Source organism: Equus quagga, chromosome 2, assembly GCF_021613505.1.
Source record: "Equus quagga isolate Etosha38 chromosome 2, UCLA_HA_Equagga_1.0, whole genome shotgun sequence".
Classification (NCBI taxonomy): Eukaryota; Metazoa; Chordata; class Mammalia; order Perissodactyla; family Equidae; genus Equus; species Equus quagga.
The window spans coordinates 146499889-146525432 of record NC_060268.1 but is presented as its reverse complement, the minus strand read 5'-3'; the positions used below and the strand labels follow the sequence as shown (position 1 = coordinate 146525432).

General features: G+C 34.5%; 1 protein-coding gene across 5 annotated transcripts in view; it reads right to left on the bottom strand.

Moving 5' to 3' along the window:
• Positions 1–25544, bottom strand: part of KIF20B (kinesin family member 20B) — a 74075-nt gene that overhangs the window by 24274 nt on the left and 24257 nt on the right. For 4 of the 5 annotated variants that reach the window (XM_046655380.1, XM_046655381.1, XM_046655379.1 and 1 more), the window contains exons 18-24: positions 24886–24938; positions 23367–23486; positions 19569–19719; positions 9644–10880; positions 9158–9296; positions 3661–3780; positions 1398–1455 (exon numbers count right to left, since the gene is read on the bottom strand). In XM_046655380.1, the coding sequence (XP_046511336.1) occupies positions 1398–1455; positions 3661–3780; positions 9158–9296; positions 9644–10880; positions 19569–19719; positions 23367–23486; positions 24886–24938 (1878 nt within the window). The remainder of the gene's footprint in view (positions 1–1397; positions 1456–3660; positions 3781–9157; positions 9297–9643; positions 10881–19568; positions 19720–23366; positions 23487–24885; positions 24939–25544) is intronic. The other variant, XM_046655383.1, reaches the window with a different exon arrangement.

Here is a 25544-nt window from a genome sequence, read left to right as displayed (position 1 = left end):
ACTGAAATCACAGGAGTGAATGAACTCTCAGGGGAGAAAACAAAGAGAAAAAAGATGACACCTTAATCAGTAAAGTTGCCAAAGTGGCTGAGGCTCAATCTCAGAGAAAGGCAGTAACTGGTAAAGAATAGATCACAAAAGCTGAGGCAAGAGAGTTTCAAACAGGGGGAAGCTACATATTACCTTTATATTTAGAAAAAATACACTCATACACAATAAATACTATGTAAAAGATGAAAATGAGGAAAAGAAGAATAGTGGACAATAATGTCAAAATGATATAAAAAATACAGGAAAGTAGGGATTGCAAAAAGCCAATCGATTTAAAAATATGTAGGTTATAAGTGACCTTCAGGGAAGTTTCAAGAGCATGGAGAAGACAAAGTCAGATTAAGTAGTCAAAATGAGCCTATGCCACACTTCTCAATATTTGGAAAAGAAAGGAAAAATTAAAATACGATGAAAACTATATCCTAGTCCAACGACCTGCTTTTTCAAAATAGCTAAGATCTGTTCACATGTGTCAACAATGACAAAGGAGCCAAAGTAAAAAGAATTCCTAAAAAAGTTATGGAAATAGGAGATGTTCAGGGACAGAGGTCTAAGAAAGGCAAGAGAAAAAAGGACTGTGAGCAGAGAGAGATTTTCACACCCAAGTTAGTGACACAAGTTAATTCCACAAATGCCCAAGTCATTTAAATAAGTAACAATCTAGTTGTCTTACCCCTTCTCTTCAGGTGGCCAAGTACAAACAGCATGAATTACTGAAGAGACTCTGAAACTTTAGAGTAAAACAGACCTCGGCTCCATCCCAGCTCTACTATTCACATAACTAAGACATTAAGGGGTGAGTGAGGAGGAGGAGAGGAATCCTCATAATTTTATGAACAGAAATATATATGTATATCTTCCACAAAGGTAATTTTATAATATTTAAAATAAAAAGTCAAGACAATTTGAGTAAAAACAGCATAATTCAGCACATACGTTGAATCTGAAGTATTAAATGGTTTTAAAAAACTTTGTAAAATATATTAATTTTAAAGATATTTTACTTGAAGTATATTCTTTATGTGATTTTGTCTATAAATCTATTCCAATTCTTTGTGGCCTACATAACTTTGACTGACTTTATTTTTCACAATATACTGGCCATTATATAGAAATCAATGGTTGCTTTGACTGAACATTTCTTAATGTTTTATTTTTCCAAGAAGAAACACTTTACATTGATGAGTTACTCATTAGAATGAACACCTTTCTCTTTTGATAAAGTTACATCTTATGTTGCCCTTATTTTACTTTAGAATTTTCAACGGACAATGCTGAACCAACCAGTACCACAACGACCTACTCTGCAGCCATTTTAGTACTGGAAGTAGAGGTTTGCTCCTGACCTTTGCACACTCTCTCATACTGTTGTATAGCTTCTTCCACCTGATTACTTAACTGCTCCTGCAAAATGAAAGGATATGAATTAAATGCAAATGTAACTGAAACACACAGCAATACTTCATAGTGGGACTTGAAAACAGGGTTCAATATTAGGTTTGAAATCTTTCGCCTACAAGGCTGACTACTAGTCTCAGCTTTCAAGTTTCTTTCACCTTGGAGAAAAGGGCAGGCTGACAGTGGTAATTAAAAGAAAAAGAAAAGAAAAGAAAAGAAAATGTTATACCTTTAATCTATGTAAAAATTACTGCCCACTCATTTTACTTAACATTTTAAGTTTACCATGTTCCCGCACCACAAAAAGCAGAAACAGGAAAATGAAGATTTACTATGTACTATTTAACAAAGGAGGAACAAGAAAAACCACAAAAATAAAAAAAGTTCCCTTATCAGTAAACTCAGAAAAAAAAAGGGCCCTCCCTCCCCTCTATGTAGAAAATAGCTAGGAGGTTTGAAAAAAATAACAGAGCCTTAAGAGGCAAAACTAAATTATGAGCACTGGAAATCCTCCAAGTCTAGTTTTAACCTGTCAGGTACTCCAACCTCACTCTTTTTTTTTTTTTTTTGAGGAAGATTAGCCCTGAGCTAACATCTGCTGCCAATCCTCCTCTTTTTGCTGAGGAATACTGGCCCTGAGCTAACATCCGCGCCCATCTTCCTCTACTTTATATGTGGGACGTCTACCACAGCATGGCTTGCCAAGCAGTGCCATGTCCACACCTGTGATCCGAACTGGTGAACCCCGGGCCACCGAAGCGGAACATGTGCACTTAACCCCTGCACCACCATGCCAGCCCCAACCTCACTCTTTGTCTTGTCTATCCTCAGCACTATCTCCTCACTTTGTAAGTCTCAGAATGAATCATTACAGAACTGGGAAATCTCTGAATCCTATTATGAAAGTATAGATTGCTTTATTAGGATTATATTCAGTTAAAAATTAAAATCATATATTTACATCTGAGTATTCACTAGTTTGCTTCATTTAAAAGCAAACATGCAAAAGATAGAACAAATCCATTTTTTATTGCTGCCTTATCCATTTAACTGATGTGAAGCAAAATATAACCATTTATAAATGGATTTTGCTTTTTAAGTGTCCTTTTATTTATTTCTTTATTTGCTGAGGAAGATTCACTCTGAGCTAACATCTGTTGCCAATCTTCCTCTTTTTGCTTGAGGAAGATTCACCTCGAGCTAACATCTGTGCCAATCTGCTTCTGTTTTATAGGTGGGTCCCCGCCACAGCATGGCCACTGATGAGTGGTATAGGTCTGCAACTGGGAACCAATCCCAAGCCACAGAAGTGGAGTGCACCAAACTTAAACACTAGGTCATGGGGCCAGCCCCTAAGTGTCCCTTTAAAAAATAATTTTTTACAAGACCTGAGCTCATTTTCTTTTCACTTTTTATTTTGAAATGATTTTAGATTTATAAAAGAGTTGCAAATACCAGCAAAGATTTCCTGTGTAACCTCCTCTTAGCTTCCCCTAATGTTAACATCTAATATTACTATGGTACATTTATTTAAAAATCAAGAAACTAATATTGGACACAGAAAAAAGAGCAGCTGAGTCTCAGAACTCTGTAATTTAGAACATGGAAACAATCATCTTTGTATGGAAAAAAGAAATTAGCACTGGTATATTTACTTGGATTTCATCAGTTTCTCCACCAATGTCCTTTTTCTGTTCTAGGATCCCATACAGGACACAACCCTGCATTTAGTCATCATGGTCCTTAGTCTCCTCCAATCTGTGACAGAGTTCCTTGGTAATCCTTTTCTTTAAGGACCTTGACACTTTTTATTGGTCAGGTACTCTGTAGAACATCCTCAGTTTGAGTGGTCTGATGTTTCTCACAATTAGACTGAAGTAACAGATTTGGGGGAAGAATATCACAGAAGAGATGTGCCCCTCTCATCACATCAAATCAGGAAGTACATGGTATCAACATGACTTGCTACCAGTGATGCTATTCTTGAACACTCAGTTAAGGTGATGTCTGCCAGGTTTCTCTACTATAAAGTTACCATTTTTTCCTGTCTAGAAGCAAATCACTATGGCCTTATTTAATTTTAAGCAATTTATTTTTATATTCCAAAAAAGGTCAAAAGAGAATTTGTTATAAAAAGCTGATACATTTAATTAAACATTAAAATATAGCAACAGACTCTATGTAAACCATCTTTAAAAACAAAACTATTACCTTTAGTTGCTGAATGGTTCGCTGTTTCATTTCTATTTCCTGAGAGCACTGGTTTTTCTTTTTCTCCAGTTCATTAATTTTAATCCTCAGTAATTTCTCCTCATCACGCATTATAGACACCTACAAAGTAATGTTTATAAAACAAATTAAACATTTTTTTTTTTTTTAAGGTTTTATTTTTTCCTTTTTCTCCCCAAAGCCCCCCGGTACATAGTTGTGTATTCTTCGTTGTGGGTTCCTCTAGTTGTGGCATGTGGGACGCTGCCTCAGCGTGGTCTGACGAGCAGTGCCATGTCCGCGCCCAGGATTCGAACCAACGAAACACTGGGCCGCCTGCAGCGGAGCGCGCGAACTTAACCACTCGGCCACGGGGCCAGCCCCACAAATTAAACATTTTTAAAAATATCAATTGCTTTTTGTTGTTTAAAATTCATGGTCATTGGTTCAAAGATTCACATTCTTTAAAACCCATTAGAAAAATTACAAGTTCTAACAGACTACATGATATGGCTTCAAATTATTAGAAAATTTCTTAATACTCTAAAGGAGAATGCACCTGATGAGATTATTTTGTTCTTACAGTATTTTAAGAATCTCAAACTCTGTAAGTGACCTCAAAAAAAAATCAACATAGCACCTTGGGTGTAACAGCAAAATCATTATCACAGAAAAATCAATCGAGATACTCTAGGGGGAAAATACTGGCTCGAATTTCCAAGGTTTATTGAGTAATGTGATCCAGGAATACAAGAAATACTTTAAAAGCTAATAATGGCATATAGAAGATGAAAATGGAACAATTACAAGATCAAAAGGTACCCATACAAGTGAAGGTCAATTGATTTTTGGTGTTACTGGTAACCTAATTCTACGAACTTGTTAAAAAGAAATCAAAAGCACTATGAACTACTTTGCAAATCTTCACCAAAAAAAAAAAAAAAAAAGAAATTAAGGTAACCTATGTATATCTTTAAGCCAATTTTCATCATAACAATCCTAGAGATCTCAAAAACTGAAGGAAATTCATTGAAAAAAGTCCCCTCTCATAAAAAGTATGGAGATGCTGTAACAATAGTAGCTCTAAATGGTTTGGTTTCAGAAGAGTATTTTACATTGTTTGTTAGTCTTTCTGTATGTTTCAAATTTACTACAATAAATACATATATAATATTTATTTTCACCTGCTTATTTTTTTAAAAATATGGGACTTCCAGTAATAAATACCATCCTCATTGATCTTACAGACATAAACTGTCAGCCAATAATAAGTGGAGACTATGTGTTGCACTGAGATGCACATAAGGACTGTCTCAGTTTCCATCTTCACTCTACCATTTACTAGCTAAGTGAACTTGGACAAGTTCTCTTTCTCAATGTGTATTTCCTTATCCATAAAATGGAAGTTAAAAATGCTGCCTACCACTAATATCAGTCTGAGAATTAAACGAGATGATATACGTAAACTCAGAATAACCGACCTAGACTAAGCTGTTACTATTATTATTATTGTTAGCATTAACACTACACATTGTTTATTTTGAGAAACAGAATTAATACCCATCATCAGAGTAATGTGAAATAGTCATCTATATAATAAATCATTTTTTAAAGAGATACTCTATAAAGAGTGGTATGAAAAAAATCTTAAAAATAGAATAAATTTAAAAGCAATATTCATATATAAAGTTCATCTATAAAAAATAAAAATACACAAGTACATGCAGTAACTATCTGTATACACATATCATGTTAAACGTATATAAAAAGATCTAGAGGAACACAGATGGACTGTCAAGAGTGGTTCATAATTAAGAAGAGAGAGAAATGAGACTGAGAAAGGCTTTCACTTTTATCTTCATTTCTTAAAAAAATTTCCTAATAATGTATTACCGTAAGTTTTTAATTGGAAAAAGAAGCTATTTTTTAATAACCGAGTAACTGGTTCCATGTGAACACAAGTCAATTATGCCATGCTTGCTAAAGCTTACTGACAATCATGATGTTAAATAAATCAGGAAGTTACCTGCCTAGAAAGCAAACAATCCAGGTCTTCAGAGTGTCAAACAAGGGCTTTTCCAAATTATGCTTTTAACTTGCTGATCCGACTAAGACTTTCCTATTGCCTAATTACAGTCTAGGTCACCTCTACTGTCTTAGAAACATCTGTCATGTGGCCTGGAAACTTTCTGTGTGTAATTATCAGAAAGAACATATATTTTGCATTTTATCTATGGTGGTATTGTTTGTATTTTTCTTCCATTGATTAAAAACTTTATTACATTTCCCTTATTATGAATGAATACATATTCAATATAAGAAATTAAGAAATGTGACAAGTAAAATTTTTTAAAAATTACCTATAATACCATTACGTAAGATAATCAAAATATATAATTATATTTGATATATTTCTTTGCAGTCTATATTGTTATGCAAATTTTCCATAGTTTTAATCTATGTATATAAAATTGGGTCTAGCTTCTATTACTTAACATTATCACATAAGCATTTTCCCATAATATCATAAAAACTTAGAACTTATCACTGTACTTAAATCAGAATCCTGCTAAATATACTGACAATAAATATGGGAACTTAACCACTGATAAAGCTATGGGAAACACAATTTACACATCTCTACAAATCACTATAAATGAAGTAACAGAACTTAGGCGAAAGCTTCCAGGCATCAGAGTGCTTAAGAAGCTGGCAGGGGAAAAAAGGAACCTCTGTTCACAGAAGTGAAGAGGGTACTAGACGCAAGAGCTCCTCTCCCCTCCCTCTTCTTCACTGCCACAGGCCTAATAGTCAGGACAATGATTTAGTCAAAAAGTTCATACTCCTTCTTATTTTTTCATTCATTTTTAATTCACATTAATACTATATTATTGTGGAAGTTTTCTTATGTTAAATGAAAAATTGTCCCAGAACTTCGATTAGTTTAGAAGAAACTAATCCACTACTGAAAACAAAAAAATGCCAGATAAAAAAAAACTGCAATACTCTTAAATGCACTGAGGAACTAGCAAAAAAAAGTAAGAAATATTGAGATTAAAAAACTAAACGAGAAAAGAATCAGAAATAAGTGGAGGACTAACTGATGCTGGCTTTTGTTTTGAGGACACTCACAGAATGAGGTGGCCTGATTTTCAAAAGAAATGGTAAAAACGCTATTAAAATAAAGAAGTTCAATCATTAAACACAACAGGTAAACTAGAAGATATTTGCAACATATTTAACTGACAAAGAGTTAGAATCAAGAATAAAGAAATCCTGCAAAATAGTAAAAATAATAAAAAAGCACAATTAAAAGAAAATATCAACAACAGATTTCAGAGTGGAAAATGGAATAGACAAATAGCCAATAAAAACATGAATAGGGGCTGGCCCCGTGGCCGAGTGGTTAAGTTCGTGCGCTCTGCTGCAGGCGGCCCAGTGTTTCGACGGTTCGAATCCTGGGCGCGGACATGGCACTGCTCGTCAGACCACGCTGAGGCAGCGTCCCACATGCCACAACTAGAGGAACCCACAACGAAAAATACACAACTATGTACCGGGGGGCTTCGGGGAGAAAAAGGAAAAAATAAAATCTTTAAAAAAAAAAAAGAAGATTGGCAACAGTTGTTAGCTCAGGTGCCAATCTTTAAAAAAAAAAAAACATGAATAGATACTGCACTTCATTAGTAATCAGATGAAGGCAATTTCAAACCACACAGAGACACCTCTTCATATCCTCTGATCCAGCAAGTCTGCCCCTTGGAATATAAACTCTTGCACAGTTGTGCCATGGGTATGTATAAGATAAGAAAACTGTTCCTAAGAGAAAAAAGGAAACAATCTAAATGGTCAACAAAAGAATGGATAAATAAATTGCAGTATATCACACAATGGAGTATTATACAGCAGCGTAAGTGATTAATTACAACCATACATAAGTGAATTTCAGGAATACGACGTGAAAAACTAAGTCTCTGAGGATTATAATATACTGTTTAGAATAAAAAGCAAGTATGTGTTAAATTATATTTTTAAAAGTTAAGAGAAGATAAATACAAAACATTCAGTACAGTAACTTCTGTGGGCATAGGAAATATGGACTAGAGATGAGACTCATAAGCATTTGTTCTATCAATTTTTGACCTTATACATTTAAGTTTTCTTTTGTAACTAACTTAAAGTAATGAAAGATAATTCTTTAAAACTGTTTCAGCTTCTAGAAAAGGTCTAAGTATCATAAAAAATCAAGCAGTCATAAAAGAAAAATTAGTAAATTTAACTTTATGAAAATCAAAATTTACTCCAAGGCAAAAAAGAACCATAATCAAAATCAAGAAAAATGGCAAAGGAATGGAATCTGCAATTCATATCCTTAAAAGGCTAATTTCCTGAATATGTAATAAGCTCCTATAAAGCGGCAGTAATAAAAAAAAAAAATAACCCAAACTAAAAAGGCAATGGATATGAACACACAGTTCACAGAAAAAAAAATACAAATGGCTTTTAAACAAAAAGATACTCACTCATAATTAGAGAAATGAAAATTAGAATTACAGAGAGATACACTAGTCACCTGTCAAATTAGCAAATATCAAAAAAATATGATAAAATACTACTTTATACCAGGGTGTAGAGAAAAAGATATTGTCTTATTTTCATACATTACACATGGCATGTAAATTGGCATAATCTCTAAAAAGCATAATAAATATCGAAATTACAAATGTACAAAACAGTGACCCATAAATTCCACTTTTAGGAATTATACTACAGAAAGACTTGCAAATGTTCAAAATGACATTGCTGCATAATTTGAATCAGGAGAAGACAGGAAACTACCTGAATTGTCCAACAATGGGGGACCAATTTACTAAAGGTAAATACATTTTGTAGTCATAAAAATGCTTATTTGGAGACTCTTTATTTCCTGATACGAAATGACAGCCAAGATACATTATTAAGTGAAAAAACCAAGGTTCACAACAATGTTTATAGGATATTTTCATGTTTTATAGGAAGAGAAAGAAAAGATAGAGAAGGCAGGAGAAGTAAAGAGAAAGAAAGTAGTTGGTAACATTTGGAGAGAAACCTAACGGCTGGAAGATGGGTCGGAGGGAGTTTTTTCCCTCACTATACATTAGTTTTGTGTATTGTGAACCAGGAATCATATGATTGCATTTCCTGTTTTAATAAATAATAAAAACTGGTTACAGTTGCACTGCATACTCTCCTAAATACCATCTGTAAACAAGTTTGCTTTTCACTTTTTAGGGGCAACTAATCCTACACAAGGCACATATTTTTCTTAATGTTGGTCATTCTTCAGGTTACTTAACCTGACTAAGTTTTCTTTTGTGAATTATTCTCATCTTTTTAAGAAAAATTACAGAGTTGTCAAATGTTCTGAAGGTTCAATCCTAAAATTAGTGTCTCAGCTTGCTATATAAGGAAAACAATCTTTATCATTTAAATTGGCCATACAACTTTTCAAAGAATCTACCTCTTTCTGGACTTGCTCAATCTGCTTTTTGGCATCAGCCAGCTTCTCTTTCAGCTCAGCATAATCTTCTTCCTTCCTCTGAAGATCTGCTTTCAAATTCTGGGTAAGAGCAGAGCTTGCAGAGAGCTCCTCTTTCAACCTGAAAAACACAAATCACTTTTCTATAGTGACACACCACTAACCACTTAGGATCATCCATGTGACCCCTGTTAACAATCTACAAAATTACATCTTTTCACGAATTCAGAATGTCCAAACCATGAATGAGTCCTTCAGAGAGGATTTCAGGAGATTTTATAAACAGATCTTTGAATATAGTTTTATTCAAAGGTTTCAAAGGTTTATAGAAACAAAAGTTCAAGTTCTTCACTCATCGTACATGCTATACTTTACCAGATTAAGTTATGCCCACCTAAATTATTTAAAAGCTACATAAGAAAATCAGTAAAATGAATGCTTTGCATATTTTAATAACATTTAGCTTACTTTTCTGTTTCTTGCCAGTTGGTTTCTTTTTCTTCTTCCTTTAATTGAAGTGAATGCTTTGCATCTTGCAAGTTATTTGTCAAATGTGTGATTTCTTCTTTTAACTTGACTTCCCTTTCACTTAAATCTTTGGTGTTTTTGATAGAATCCTGAAGATTTGCTTGAAATTCCTTCAGATTTTTTTCTAGTTTTAAGATGATAGTTTCCTTTTCCAAAACTTCTTGTTCTAATTTGGCTGAACGACTACATTCATCTTTCTGAGTTTCTAAGATTGCTTCCAGTTCCTTTACTTTTACTTTATAGCAAGTAACAACTTCTGTAAGTTCTGAAAGTGCTTTCTTTCCTTCAACTGCATGCTGTACTTGCACATCAAGACTAACGTTTTTTTCTTGCAATTCTTCTTTGAGCTGCTGTATAAGACTTTCTTTCTCTTTTAGAAGGTCATCCTGATTTTTATTCTCCCTCTCCTCTGTTTTTAGTCTATTGTTTTCATCCTTGTAGCCTTTTATTTCTGCCTCTAATTTTTCAATGTGTTGTTCCAGTTCCTGGATCTGATGACTTTTTTTGGAAGAAGCTTTTACAATCTCCTTACATTCTTCCCAAATGGCTTCAATACTAGAGTGGAAAGAACTTTCCCTACTGAGTTCTTGAATACGATATTCTTTAAGCTGCTTGTTTACCAAATCATTATTATCCAAAAAGTGTAACTGTGTATTTGGCAAATTATTCTCTTGAGAACCACTTGACAGATCCCTGAGATTGAGTAAATCTATGTTTGAGATCTGAGACACTGAATCAAGCGTACGTAGTTCATCTATTTTTGCTTGCATTAATTTTATTTGTGAAACATTATTTGTGGTGTTTCTTTTAGCGGTTTCTAACTCCTTTGACAAATTCATGATCTTTTCCTCCTGTTCTCGATTTATACCTCTCAGCACATGTAATTCAGAAATTGCACTGTCATAATTGGACTGAATTTGTTGGACTTCTAGACTTAAAGTAAAACTCTTTTTTTCAGAAAAAGAAAGTTCCTGCTGCAAACTAACAATCTGTTTATTTAATTCTGCTTTTTCTTCCATTTCATTTTTAAGTTCATTCTCAACAATGAGTAAACGTGTTTTCAGCTCACTATTTTCTTGTAAAACTCTAATGTCTTCCTCATCTTCTGAAATGCTCTGTTGCATTTCTTCAGCTTTCTTTTGGTCTTCAGTGATAGTTGGACTAACATGTATAGGTCCTGCAAAAATAAGAAAATTGTTAGTAGTCTGGCAAACCTCAATAAAACCAAAAAGTTACCATATAAGCCAATATTCAAACATATGAAACATAAGAAAGCAAACTCTTAATGAAAAACAGAAATAAGCTACTGAGTGAAAAAGAAAAAGCAGGTTGCAAAACATACATGGTATAAGCCCATTTATGTAAAAATTATAGTTTCTAAGTTAATGCAGAGAGAGAGATACCAAAACGATGATAGCTGCCTCTGAGTAGGATTACCAGTTATTTCTATTTTCTTTTATAACTTTCAATATTATTCAAATGTTCTGCCACAAATCTTTATTATCATTAGAATATGGCACAGAGGGGAGATCACATGAGACAGCCCAAGGCAGACATCTCACATCCTAAAGAACAGTTTTAAAGTACAATTATATTACAGATCTACTAAATTAGTAATTTGAAAACTGAGTATCTTGAATTCTCATAGCTAAAATTAGGGAATAAATGGTTGAAATTTTGGGAAGTCTAATGTAGCCTTACCCTTCACAAGCTGTTTAACTGTCAATAAACTGCTTAACCCTACGACTCCTTCTTCAAATGTAAAACGGAAATAATAATACTGCCACCTATCTCAGAGTTATTGTGAAGGTCAAGATAAGAAAGGAGCTTAGAACACCGTGCTTGGGATATTATTAGCTATTATTAGAAACTGAAAATCTGTACAGAAGAGTTCAGCTAAGTAAAACTGAATAAAAGTTACCCTTTTTCAGGCTCAATATCTACATTTCTAGAATAAGGATATTTCTACCTGCCCTACCTACTCTGCAGGCAAGTGTTAAGAGGCTAAAATGTGTTAATATATAATGTATGTTAAAGCATTTTGTAAATGTTATATAAATACAAAAACTTGAACAATTATAGTTAATAGAGTATACCATACCCAGAGTAGATGCACTATTAGCTAAAACTTAACTCTTAACATTCATTTAGACAAATTAACTCACCTCCACAACTATCTGACTCTCCAAGTTTTCAAATTTTTTCCTATTTTATTTCACTCCATGGTTTGATGTTTATACTTGAACTTTCCAAAATCATTGCTCTGATATAATCAACTCCATATGTCCTTTTGAGCTTCATTCACTCCCTTACTGACCATTTATCTGTCAATATTTTTAGTCAATATCCTATATTTTTATTTGATATTCTCACTAAGCACTTAAAAATTAAATTCCTCATGCTTAAAGGTCTGAGATATCCTATGAAGTACAAGCAGTACTAATCCATAAAAGCAGAAGACAGTTATAAGGAAGAGTTGGCTTCAAATCCTCCTTGTTAAGAAACCTGTTACTTACAGTTGGTATCTGCCCAATGAATATAAGAAGTGTATCTTTTCTTTTTAGTGAGCCCCTCATATTATCCTATGCATATTAGCACATTATATTATATTGAAATAATGTTTGTTGCTCTCATCTACTAGATTCTAAACTCCCTGATAGCAGACTGTGTCTTATTCATCTTTATAAACCTGAACAATAATCCTAAATGAAATATTTTTGAAATTTAGCTGCATCACATATGTTCTTCTTTTCTAAGAATATCATTGTACCAGAAAAATATAATTTTTTCAATCAGTAACCTATTCTGGTTCTAGATATATGCAAATTCACAATCTGACATGCCTCAGTTACATTAACTTGGTTACTTTAGTGTAATTTTGTTTAAAATTTTAAGGTCCTCTCCTTACATCTTTTTATAAAAGGGATTCTCTAGCTTTATTGGGCAGAATTACCAAAGGAGCTTATTAAAATGCAGATTCCTAGGAACAAATACCAAAGATACTGATTTGGTAAATCTGGAGTATACTATACATGTAACACTTTGAGAATTACTGCTCTATGCATTTATTTTTAAAAATTTCTGGAAGAAGTTGACAGTCACCTCTGCAACATATTTGGAATCTAAACTTATCAGTCTGCTTCACATTGAAGCCCCTGTCTGGCACTCCTGCTCCATGTAATTGTTCCATAAGAGATAAATGCCAAATCTCATGTAGTTATGAGATTCAAGCCCACAAATTTTTCCCCTGCCTCTGGCAGGCTCTTGTGTTTCCAAGATGAGAGATGATAATAGCCCCTGGGATGTACACATAATGAATCTGTTCAATGAACAAGGCAACATTTTTAAGATCATAAAAAGCTCTTTGAGATGAAATCTACCATCCTATATACAACTAAGTTTCTATCTTCCTATATACTAATCACTATTGAAGTTGTAAGCAAAATAAAGGAAAAGCATAAGCATTTATAAAAGGTTGTTCAGATACTATTATACAATATAAGGGAAAAAACTTAAGTGATTGTTCTTAAGATTTTTAATCCTATCACCCTTTTGGATAAATTAAAATCCTAGCCCTCTTCCAGCATTACTGTGATACCAAAGCCAGATAAAGGCACTAAAGAAAAGAATATTACAGGCCAATATCCCTGATGAACATAGATGCAAAAATCCTCAGCAAAATATCAGCAAATCAAACTCAACAGTACTTAAAAGGATCATACACCAAGATAAAGTGGGATTTATCCCAGGGATGTAAGAATGATTCAACATATGCAAATCAATATGATACACCACATTAACAAAAAGAAGGATAAAAATCATATGATCATCTCAATAGAGATAGACAAGCATTTAACAAATTCAATATCCTTTCATAATAAAAACTCTCAACAAACTGGGTAGAGAGGTAATATACCTCAAGAGAATAAAGGACATATATGACAAGCCCACAGCTAACATCATACTCAGAGAAAGGCTGAAAGCTTTTCCTCTAAGATCAGGAACAAGAAACGGGTATCCACTCTCACCACTTCTATTCAACATAGCACTGAAAGTCCTAGCCAGAGCAGTTGGGCAAAAAAGAAATAAAAGGCATCCCAATTGGAAAGGAAGAAATAAAACTGTCCATTTGCTGATGATATGATGTCACATATAGAAAATCCTAAAAACTCCACCAAAAAACTATTAGGAGTAATTAAAGGATTCAGTAAAGTTGGAGGATACAAAATCAATATACAAAACTCGGTTGCATTTCTATACACTAACAACAAACTATCAGAAAGAGAAATTAAGAAAACAGTACTGGGGCTAGCCCCATGGCATAGTGGTTAAGTTCAGTACACTCTCCTTCAATGCCCTGGGTTCGTGGGTTCAGATCCCACACATGGACTTAAACCACTCATCAGCCATGCTGTGGCGGCAACCCACATATAAAGTGGAGGAAGATTTCACAGACGTTAGCTCAGGGCTAATCTTCCTCAGCAAAAAAACGAAAATAATAAATATTTAGCACCAAAAAGAATAAAATACAAATAAATTTAACCAAGGAGGTGAAGGATCTGTACAGTGAAAACTATAAAACACTAGTGAAAGAAACTGAAAAAGACACAAACATAAAAATAATCCATGAACATGGATTATAAGAATTAATATTGTCAAATATCCATACTACCCAAAGCAATCTACAGATTCAAAGCAATCCCTATCAAAATTCCAATGGCATTTTTCACAGAAATACAAAAAACAAATCCTGAAATTCCTAGAAGAAAACATAGAGGGTAAGCTCCTCAACATTGGTCTTGAAGATGACTTTTTAGATTTGACACCAAAAGCAAAAGCAATAAAAGCAAAAATAAACAAGTGGTACTACATAAAACTAAAAAGCTTCGGCAAAGCAAGAGAAATCAACCAAACGAAAAAGCAACCTACAGAATGGGAGAAAATATTTGCAAACAATATATCCAATAAGGGATTAATATCCAAAATATACAAAGATCTCATGTAACTCAATAGCAAAAAAACAACGCAATTAAAAAATGGGCAAAGGACCTGAACAGACACTTTTCCAAAGAACATATAATGAATGGCCAATAGATACATGAAAAAGTGCTCAACATCACTAATCATCAGGGAAATGCAAATCAAAACCACAATGAGATATCACCTCACACCTGTTCAGATGTCTATTATCAAAAAGACAAGATAAAGAAGGCTAGTGAGGCTGTGAAGAAAAGGGAATCTTTCTATACTGTTCTTGGGAATGTAAACTGGTGCAGCCACTATGGAAAACAGTATGGAGGTTCCTCAGAAAATTAAAGGTAGAACTACCATACGGTCCAACAATCCCACTTCTGGGTAAATATCCAAAGGAAACAAAGTCTCTATCTCAAAGAAGTATCTGCAACACTTCTGGGTAAATATCCAAAGGAAACAAAGTCTCTATCTCAAAGAAGTATCTGCAACACCATGTTCACTGCAGCATTATTTACAACAGCCAAGACATGGAAACAACCTAAGTGTTCATCAACAAATGAATGGATAAAAAAATGTACTGTATATATACAACAGCATATTATTCAGCCTTAAAAAAAGATGGAAATCCTGCCATTTGCAACAACACAGATGAACCTGGAGGATGTTATGCTAAGTGATATAAGACAGACAGAGAAAGACAGATACTGCATGGTATCAGTTATATGTGTGGGAACAAAGGAACACTCAGAAACACAGAGTAGAATGGTGGTTGCCAGGGGACAGGGGTTGAGGAAATAGGGAGAGGCTGATAAAAGCGCACAAACTTTCAGTTATAAGAGAATATGGTCTGAGGATCTAATGTATAACATGGTGACTATATTTGATAATACTGTACTGTATAATTGAAATTTGTTTAAAGAGTAGAACTTAAGTGTTCTCACCAAAAAAGAGGAAAAAAAGGTAAATATGAGAGGTGATGGATGTGTTAATTAATGATGGGATGGTGGGAATCACGTATATGTTTATGAAATCATCATGTTGTACACTTTAAATATATTACAATATAACTGGTCAATTTATACTTCATCAAAGCTGGGGGAAAAAATCCCAGATTTCTCAAGATACTGATTTATCCCCAGTGAAAGTATGCCCCCATCCAAAAATCACTATATAATCTGAGAATCTTACCTCTCTACTCTTATCCAAGAATTTATCTAGTTTTACACTCCATAGTGTATATACAAAAACAAGCTTTATTAGTAAGTTTTCACTTTCAAATACAATCCATATTCTTTCCCTTCACCCAACTGTCTAAATGTTCTTAGGCAGCTATAATTATGTAATCTTATTATGGGATCCCAAAATCCCTTTTCTTTAATACAGACTAATTTTAAAAGTTCACTAGACAAAGTTTTATTATCTATAACTTACATTGTCTCTCCTGCCTCAAAAAGGATGGGAAAAACATAGCATTGCCCCTGCTGTATAGCCTTACTTTCTTAAAAGCTGCTGAGTTACTTTTGAAGCTTTTCTGATGTTTGTAGTTACCTCTTCCTTATTTACTGCCTCAAGATTCTCAGTTTATTCTAAGGATTCCAGCCACTCTGGCATCAAGATTTGTCCTTATTTACTTTTACAACAAACTTGCTCTTATGGACTTTTTTTGTTTTTAAAGATTGGCACCTGAGCTAAGAATTGTTGCCAATCTTTTTTTTTCCTGAATTCCCCCAGTACGTAGTTGTATATTTTTCAGTTGTGGCTCCTTTAAGTTGTGGCATGTGGGACGCGGCCTCAGCATGGCATAATGAGTGATGCCACGTCCATGCCCAGGATCCGAACGGGCAAAACCACAGAAGTGGAGTGTGCGAACTTAACCACTGGGCCACAGGGCCAGCTCTCAGATTTTTTCTTTAACACTCCTCAACCAATGTATTATTTTTCATCTGATTGTCTCCCAGCACCTTACAAAGTTGTGGCAAGTCATCCCAAAGTGGAATAACCTGGACTACTCCACTGGTTCAGACTTCTGTTGTACTTTCCATTTAATGTACATCTCTATTTAGGATGATATTTTCACACCTATGACTTTACCAGTGGTAATGACTAATTGAGGAAACTAAACGATGATGATTAAGAGTCCTGTATTCTTTTCTCACAACTTAGAAATGTTTAAAAAAAATCCTTGGGAGCCCCCTGGTGGCACAGCCGTTAAGTTCACACATTGCTCTTTGGCAGCCCGGGGTTCACCTGTTCCGGTCCCAGGTGCCAACCTATGCACCGCTTGTCAAGCCCTGCTGTGGCAGGTGTCCCACATATAAAGTAGAGCAAGATGGGCACAGACGTTAGCTCAGGGTCGGTCTTTCTCAGCAAAAAGAGGAGGAATGGCAGCAGATGTTAGCTCAGGGCTAATCTTCCTCAAAAAAAACCCAAAAAATCCTCTTGCCCTTTAAAAAAGACAAGTTATATAAAATGTCTGAACCCTTCATCAGGAGAGAGAGAGACAGGATCTAAGCAAGGTAAAAATGACAACAATCAGAAATTCAGAGCTCACATTAGATCCTGACTATGCTGAGTGAAGAGATGTGAGTCATGCATATCACATGGATGTAGTCCCTAAACCCTGAAGTGAATACAGAAAGCTCAATAAACTTTTTGTGATCAAGCAATGTTGTTTTCTTAACTCCACTATAGTTTAAGAACTAGGATAATTACATAATATAAAGTAAATCAAACTAATTTGTTTTGCACCTGATTTTCTTTTTCATATATTCATACTATTCTTTCAGAAATTTTAAAACGTTTTATATCAAAAGATTTACAGAATATACTCAGGACAGCTTTGTCAGGGAGAAGTTAAAGTATCAGTCCAGCAACAAAGACAGGAAAAAGACTAAAGTATCTACAGTTAACTTATACAAGGTAAACATAAACAACAAGAAGAAAGTACCATCAAGACTTTAATATTTACACTAAATTCAACTATACTTATACTGCTTATATTTTGTTACAAAAAATCAGTTTTGATTGAAAAATCACAGGTAAGTAGATTGTGTCAGATCTCCAGTTTGTCTCCTTTATACTATCTGAAGGCTTATTTCTTAGACTATTTACATGCTTACCAGCTTCCTCAAAGTACAGATACAGTGACTTCAAACAAGTATACTCACTTTCATAGGGAAATGGCTTTTGTATTTCCTTTTAAGAACAGAAAACATGCCTCCTATGGAACTATAACGTCCCGATCCTATCCTAGTGATTACAGGAGTCACATATTTTGTTCTGGAGATTTTTTAGTAGCAGGTAGAGGGGAAGGAGGGTGGGTCTATCTCCGATTTTCATATGATCCCTCATGTAGTCCCTATAATCTCTACTAACATGAATAGTTAAGAAATAGCCAGGGGCCAGCCTTGTGGCTGAGTGGTTAAGTTCGCACACTCCACTTTCATGGCCCAGGGTTTCGCCAGCTTGGATCCTGGACGTGGACCTAGCACTGCTCATCAAGCCATGCTGAGGTGACATTCCACATAGCAGAACCAGAAGGACCTACAACCAGAATATACAACTATATACTGGGTAGCTTTGAGGAGAAGAAGGAAAATAAAAGAAGACTGGCAACAGATGTTAGCTCAGGTGCCAATCTAAAAAGAATAATTAAAAAAAAAGAAAGAAATAGTCAAATTGGTTGTGAATTTAAGGAGAAAAAAATATTGCTATGTTACCTAAACTTATTTAAACCTACCCATATCCAAGTTATTCATAGCTAACAACTATAGTTCTCACATAATCTTATTTTCATGAATGGGTTACCTTTAGGATTAGTCACACTGTGTATATCACTTGCTCCTGGCCACTTCCACTTCCCGGTGAACTATAGATCCTATATTCTCAACTACTCTGTGGCACTGACCAAGGTGAAACAAAGAGAGGAACAGTGCTATGGAAATCACAGCAAGGTTATCCTCCCACTAGCAAAGGCACTCCTCCTTCAATGGATAACAGAAGGCTGACTACGCATATTAGTCTCAATCTATTAGCTCACATAAGCACTGTACATCCTATAAACCATGTATCTAATGCTACATTATCCTTTAAGGCATCTACTTTTGAAAACATTCATTTTACTGAGGTTCAATGACATGTGTATTATGTTGGTGTATTACCCAATTGTTCTCAGCCTTGACAACCTCAGGAGGCAGGTAGTATTTATTTTATTTTACTAATCACAAAAGTAAGACTTAACTTACCCATCTTTCTCAAGGTGAAGCCGCTAATCCAGTTTGAAAGCTAATGTGCTTTCTCTTAGAAGCCCTACCTCCCTGTATCATACTATAAAAGTTTTCCAAAAGAAATAATGAACATCTTTGAGAGAACATAAAAGTTGCTATGTTTTTCCACATAAACAGGGAGTTATAGTATAGAGTAAGCATGCATCCACTTTTTTTAGTAATTCTATAGCAAATACAACTCGAGCACATTTGTCTTTAGCAATGTCAGCTCACAGTCTTACTGGCAAACGTCCTTTACTCCAAACGAATAAAGAATGCAAAGGAAGAAAATAATGTGAAGAGATTTTGGCAAAAAAAGGTAGTATAATTAAGAAAATGAAAGCACTAAGTTTTAACTACTATAAGCACAGAAGTAAAAGAATTATAGGCGTGCAAAAGTGATAAAAGCTTAACATCTAAAAACGTATTTATTAAAATGAAAGACATCTTTAAATACATCCATCCTCTAGACAGTTTATAACATGTTAGAGTAAAAATTAGTGACATTTAAATTTCCTCAAGTTTTTTCCTCAGACGAGTAAATTTCCTCCTTTTTGCAACTTTTCTGTTTACTGGCTTAGGAATTAGCTTTCTTAAAGGCCTTCTGCCGGCAATTGAAGGAGTACCTTTCTTTGCTGGTGGTTCATCTTGCTGACGCTCATCTCCATTTAATCTTTTTCTTCGTAAATAGGTTTTCATTTTGTTGTCCTTAGACATTTCAACTGTTTCATTACAAGCCAATTTATTATTTATTATTAAAGATGGACCAGCCTTATCCTAAAGTAAAATAAACTAAGATTAGTTCACACATAGAAAGCTACAATGCAAAAATTATATAAATTATGTTTCAATCGTGTATCATAAAAATTTTATTTTCAAATTTGTTCAAACATTTCCTTGGTTATTTAAGTCTCACCCTAAAATAACTGACGGCTCTTCAAATAAGTAATATTAACTAACTTGTACACTCATTAAGGACAAAAAAAACTTGTCCTACAATCAGTTGAGCATGTAGTTTCACCCTGATACCTACAAACGAATTCATCTTCAGATTTCCCCAGGTGATCAGATGGGTTAGACTTGTTCGGGGGTTACTGCAGAACCCTAAAACACTTACCCTAAGTCACAACCAAATTGCGCTTTGAAAGGAAAAATATGAAAACACTATGACAAAACTGTTTCTTATAGACACTTTTACTTAAAATCTTGAGTCCCACTCTGGAAACTCAACAATTGTTCTGTCTTGTAAGCAAAGCCTCTGAAAGATAAGCAGCGCTGTCTTACACTTCAACAACTCTCAGAAAGACGGTTTGACCTGAGCTTCTAGTCCACAAATATTCAAAGATAGACAGTCTACATACAGCTCTAAAACTGAGCTCTCTGTCTATCTAAATGATAAAAATCACTTAGGTTTCTGTTTTTTAAGGCAAATAGTATGCATCCCCAAAAGGCTAGGAGAAAAATAGTACAATATGGTCTTATCCAGAAAGAGGACAGGTGAACTCAATAGCTCAGTGCAAGTCTATACAGGAATCAAAGGTACGGTAAAGGCAGGGATTTTTTAAAGGCAGAGATTAATTAAATCCCTACATACTGGTAACAATCCATCTTGGGGAAAAAGAGCATCTGAAAAGCACCATTTTACATCATAAAACTAGCAAACGTTTTATTCTTAGGAGCTATAGATAAAATGAGTTTTTTAAGTCATAAAGTAATGAATTATTTTACAAAAGCAAAGTTTTTCCTAGCTATCCCTAAAACAGAACCTCATGAAGAACAAGCTCCATGCTTTCTCACAATTAGTCCTTTGGTGTCACTGATAAATAACAAAATCCTAGGATAAACGGACCACACCTCTGACAGAGCTTGAGTTTTCAAACACTCCCTGACAGATTCAGCTTGTGTCCTCTCCCACTCTGAGACCTAGCATAATGACCTGATCATTTTTTTCCTCCTTCAAATTATACAATCTTCACCAAAAAAATCTATCCTCCACAAGTCACAGTTATTGAAAGGAGTTCTCTCTGCCCCTAAGCGTATGCTTGGTTGGAAGGATGATAGAGAGCCAAAACTCAAAATAAACTTTTCCATCATTAGAAAGAGTCTGCTTTCAAGACAAGCTCTGGAACAGTGACCCTGGATTAAGAGCAAATCAGCAGTCAGGATAAGTTCCAAATCACTTTGTGTTTGTCTGTGTATGTGAACAATTTAGCTGTTTTAAGTGAGTTGATAAGATGAGGTCTAGAGCCTATCTAAAAAGTTTATTTATAGGAAAGGACTATTAAATTAGGGATATTGCTTATTCTATATTGCTTTTTTACTACTACTTAAACATTGTTAACACACTATGGTATGCAAACATACTACAGAAACAAATATAATTCCTTGTTAAATTTTCAACAACTTTCTTTGAAGCTGTAGTCACCAGAGTAACCTCTGGCTTTTCTTTTTCTTGTTCTTATTTTCCTTTACCAAACCGAAGACCAGACTTGAAACCCAAATCAAGTGATCAGGGCAAAAGCAGGGGATGAATAATCAAATAAAACTGTTGAGCCTGGAGGCCCAGCAATCCAGTTATTGGAGAAAGTCAAGCCCCAAATCTCAAGGTGTCTCCCCTCCCCTATTCGATGAATCAATTTCTTTTTTTTCATCTCTACCAACACTACCCAACCACCCTAAATCAATGTCCTCATCAACTATCACCTGAATTCTTCTAAGAGGCTTCTAACTGGTTTCTCTGCATCTAGTCTAATTTCATCTCAATCCCATCCTTCGAGTTTCCAAAGATATCTATTCAAATTAAAAATCAACATTGCTACTCAAAATTGACTCCTCACTGCCTATAGAATAAAACCTAAACTCTTCAATGCAGTATATTTAAGGCCTTCTACCATCTTACCCCAATCTACTACTCCCAGCCTCATTTCTCATGTCTCCTTGCTTCAAATTTTCTTCTTGAACAACAAATTGCTTGTACTTTCCTACAGTGACTGAAAGGCTTCTCATTTCCATGACTTTGTGCATTCTGATTCCTATACCTGGAAGGCCGGTGTATGTTTTTGCTCCTCATGGCTACCAACTGACCCCTCCTCCTACTTGCATCCGCCTAAATTTTACTCATCCTTTAAGGCTCAACTAAATCATTTTCATCTCCACAGAGTATTCCCTAAATCGCCACCTACTCTCAGCTTCTTGCACATATTGACCACCACTGTGCATTTCATTATGTTTATGTGGTTTCTCCCTTACTGGGGATTCATTAAGGGGACCAGTCTTTATTAATCTGTGTAATTCCCAGAATCTTGTACAGTATCTGGCACAGAGCAGACACTCAATAAGTGTTTCTCGACTGAAATAAATCATTTGATGCTTCTCATCCTTACTCTCAACCTAATTACAAGGGTACTTCTCCCATTAAGGTACAGAAAAGTCAGACTGACGAATGCATCTAATAAATACCAAAAGGGAGGCCTGCTACCAGAGATTAGACAGGGGGTAAGCTACTCTTCCAGAATGCTCCTTATTTACCCCTATAGTATCAAAAGCCCACCTAATGTTGAGATGATTCAGGGAATGTTGGTGGATACTGGAGGTTGACTGTCAAGATACAAAGGAGGGTCAACAGTCATTTTTTACAAGATATCACTCTTGCTGCTTCTAAACAAAGCAGAGAGGTTTGGCTATTAGTTTACTCAGTCTATTAACATATATTTTACCATTTCTACCTCCAAAAATAATTTGAATGCATTTACCACAAAAAACATAAAAGAGGGGCCAGCCTGGTGGCATAGTGGTTAAGCTCACGTGCTCCACTTCAGCTGCCTGGGGTTCTGTGATCCCAGGCACAAACCTACATATAACTCATCAAGCCCTGCTGTGGTGGCATCCCACATAAAACAGAGAAAGACTGCCACAGATGTTAGCTCAGCAACAAACTTCCTCAAACAAAAAGAGGAAGACTGGCAACAGATGTTAGCTCAGGGCCACTCTTTAGAAAAAAAAGCCTCTAAGGAAGAAAACTAATTCCACTGAATTTCACTTATAGTTCTATAGAGACAGAGACAGAGATCTTTATGATCTGTGGACATGTAAGCACATCTAAGTTCCTGTCACCCCAGAGCCCCCCACTTCCAACTAGCTGAGGCCTAAACTTCCAAGGGCTATATATTCTTTCCCCTCTTATGTGCAAAGTACTGCTAGCTTAGTTGGTGGGATATTATATACAAGGAAGTCAAATGCCCTCTTTTAAGTTCTCGAAAATTCAGATTTGCATGATAGTGAATTGAATTCAATCCCAGGATAAGCAATTTAACCTACTTAGTAAATCAGTTTATTTTACTTCAATTATTTTACTTTATGTCAAACCAAAACAGAGACTTTTTTAATGTAATTTATAACATGGACAAATAAAGTTAAGTTCTTACACTGCCTTTAAATGTGTTTTCCATACGATACTTTAAGTTCTGAAATTTGTTGATTGTATTCTCTTTTTGATCAGTTATATCTATCAAGTCTTGAATTCTTTGATTCTGCATAATTATTTTCTTTGGAAAAAAGAAAAATAGCAATGTTCAGTGAAAATATTTTGGGATAACTAGAATGCAAATATGACGCAATTTTAGAATTCCTTGAAATTTTAAAACTAAGCAAAAATATCACTGGCAACATGCTATGCATAGCATGATCTTATTTTTAACAAATAATATATGTTTATATATACAAAGGAAAGAGAAGCAATACAGGATATTGGGTAGAGGAATCTGGAGTCTGGACTGCCTGAGTTTGAATCCTAGCTTCTCTATCTTCTATTTGTGTGACCCTGGGCAACTTATTTAATGTCTCTGTAGAAATAGAAAATAACAACAGTATCTACATCATGAAGTTGTTTTGAGATTTAAATGAGTTAATATATGTAAAGCACTTAAAAGAGTACATAGTAAGTGTTCTATAAAAATAAATATATACAAAGTAAAAGTCTAAAAAAGCCAGCAACCAACTTGGGTTTGTTTTTTTTTTTTTTAATTTAAGAAGAACATTATGGCTATTTTACTATCTTACATAGTTTAATATAACTCAACTTTTAGAACTAGTATCTACTATTTTTATAACTAGAAAAAAATAAATGAAAACATTAGGAATTGTGTAAATGGTAGCTGTAACGTCTGCTAAGTACATTATTTTGGTTACCTCTTTAAATACTGGATATTAGATAAGATCTTGAATTATTTATATCTGATCATAGCTTAAAATATTCAGCTCTTTAGAAGGATAAACGAAACTTAAAATACGAAGACCCATGCCAGAGAAGGTCAGGAAAAATAGAAGGTTTAGAACTCTAAATTCATTTCACCTTCATGTATACTTGTAATTTCATTTCTAGACCCATCAATGTCAAATCTATCTACAATCATTTGGAGTGACTATCTGATCTGAAGATAAAAGGTGCTAGAGATTTCCAGGATCCCAATGCTGCACATTGCTCAGGCCATTTTCCATATTTTAAAACATTCAGTAATTTCAGACAAAATAAACACCATTTAAACATATCTAATCAATGCTATGCACCTAGTGAAAGAATGAAATAGATCTGTATGTGCTAATGGAGAAGTACCTCCAAGACATCTTTTAAGGAAAGAAAGCAAGACACAGAAATACAATCCAACTTGTGCAAACTTATTAAAAGGTATATGTATGTGTGTATGTGTCATATCTATATATCTATACCTCTTTCTATATATATATACATAAATCTTTCTGGAAGGACTAAAGAAACTTTCTAGCAGCCATCACTGAAAAGAAGTATGAAGGTGAAGGCATTTGTACTTTTCATTTTTTTTACCATGTTCATTTATTACTTTTCATTAATGTACCTTGTCATAATTCATGCTCCTTCAATTACTTATTAAGTCCCTTATCAAGATAAAATAAATCATAAAGTATTACCTTTTCAGATTTCTCAAGCTCTTGAACCAATGAATTTAAGTTCATTTCTGATTCTGAAAAAATAAGAATATTGAAAATAAATACCTAAGCATCTAAAACAATTTATCACTGAATAATCATGAAATATAAGCTGCTATAGTAGACACTTTAACTAGTGTCACATTTAGGAAAAAGGATTTTGACGGGACTAGAAGCACACAGCATTCAGCTACTAATTCTACCACCAAGGGTAGTGTTTCTGAAAAAGCCACTTTCAATGCTCAGGGTAAAAATGATTGACATATCCTAAATAGCAAAAAGCTTATGGTATAACTTCAGAGAAAAGAAGCCAATACCTTTCTGGTCTACTTCATAATGCAGAGGTACCACTTACCTACTATTTTCTACGCATCTTGTTTCACACAGAAAAGGGCAGAATATTTCACCTAACTCTCTTAAAACCCAGATGTGACAATCATATATCGCTCTCAGAGCTAGAATGAAGCACCAATCTAACAGCCTTCTTAAGATCACTCCACAAAAGTCACTCTATCCCAAACTTGCGAGCCCAGAGCAGAATCTACCACACTATGAGAGTTCATAAAGAATACAGAAGAACAAAATCTACAGCTTTACAATTTCCTATGAAATTTCTTAATTTGATGATAAAGCTAATACTT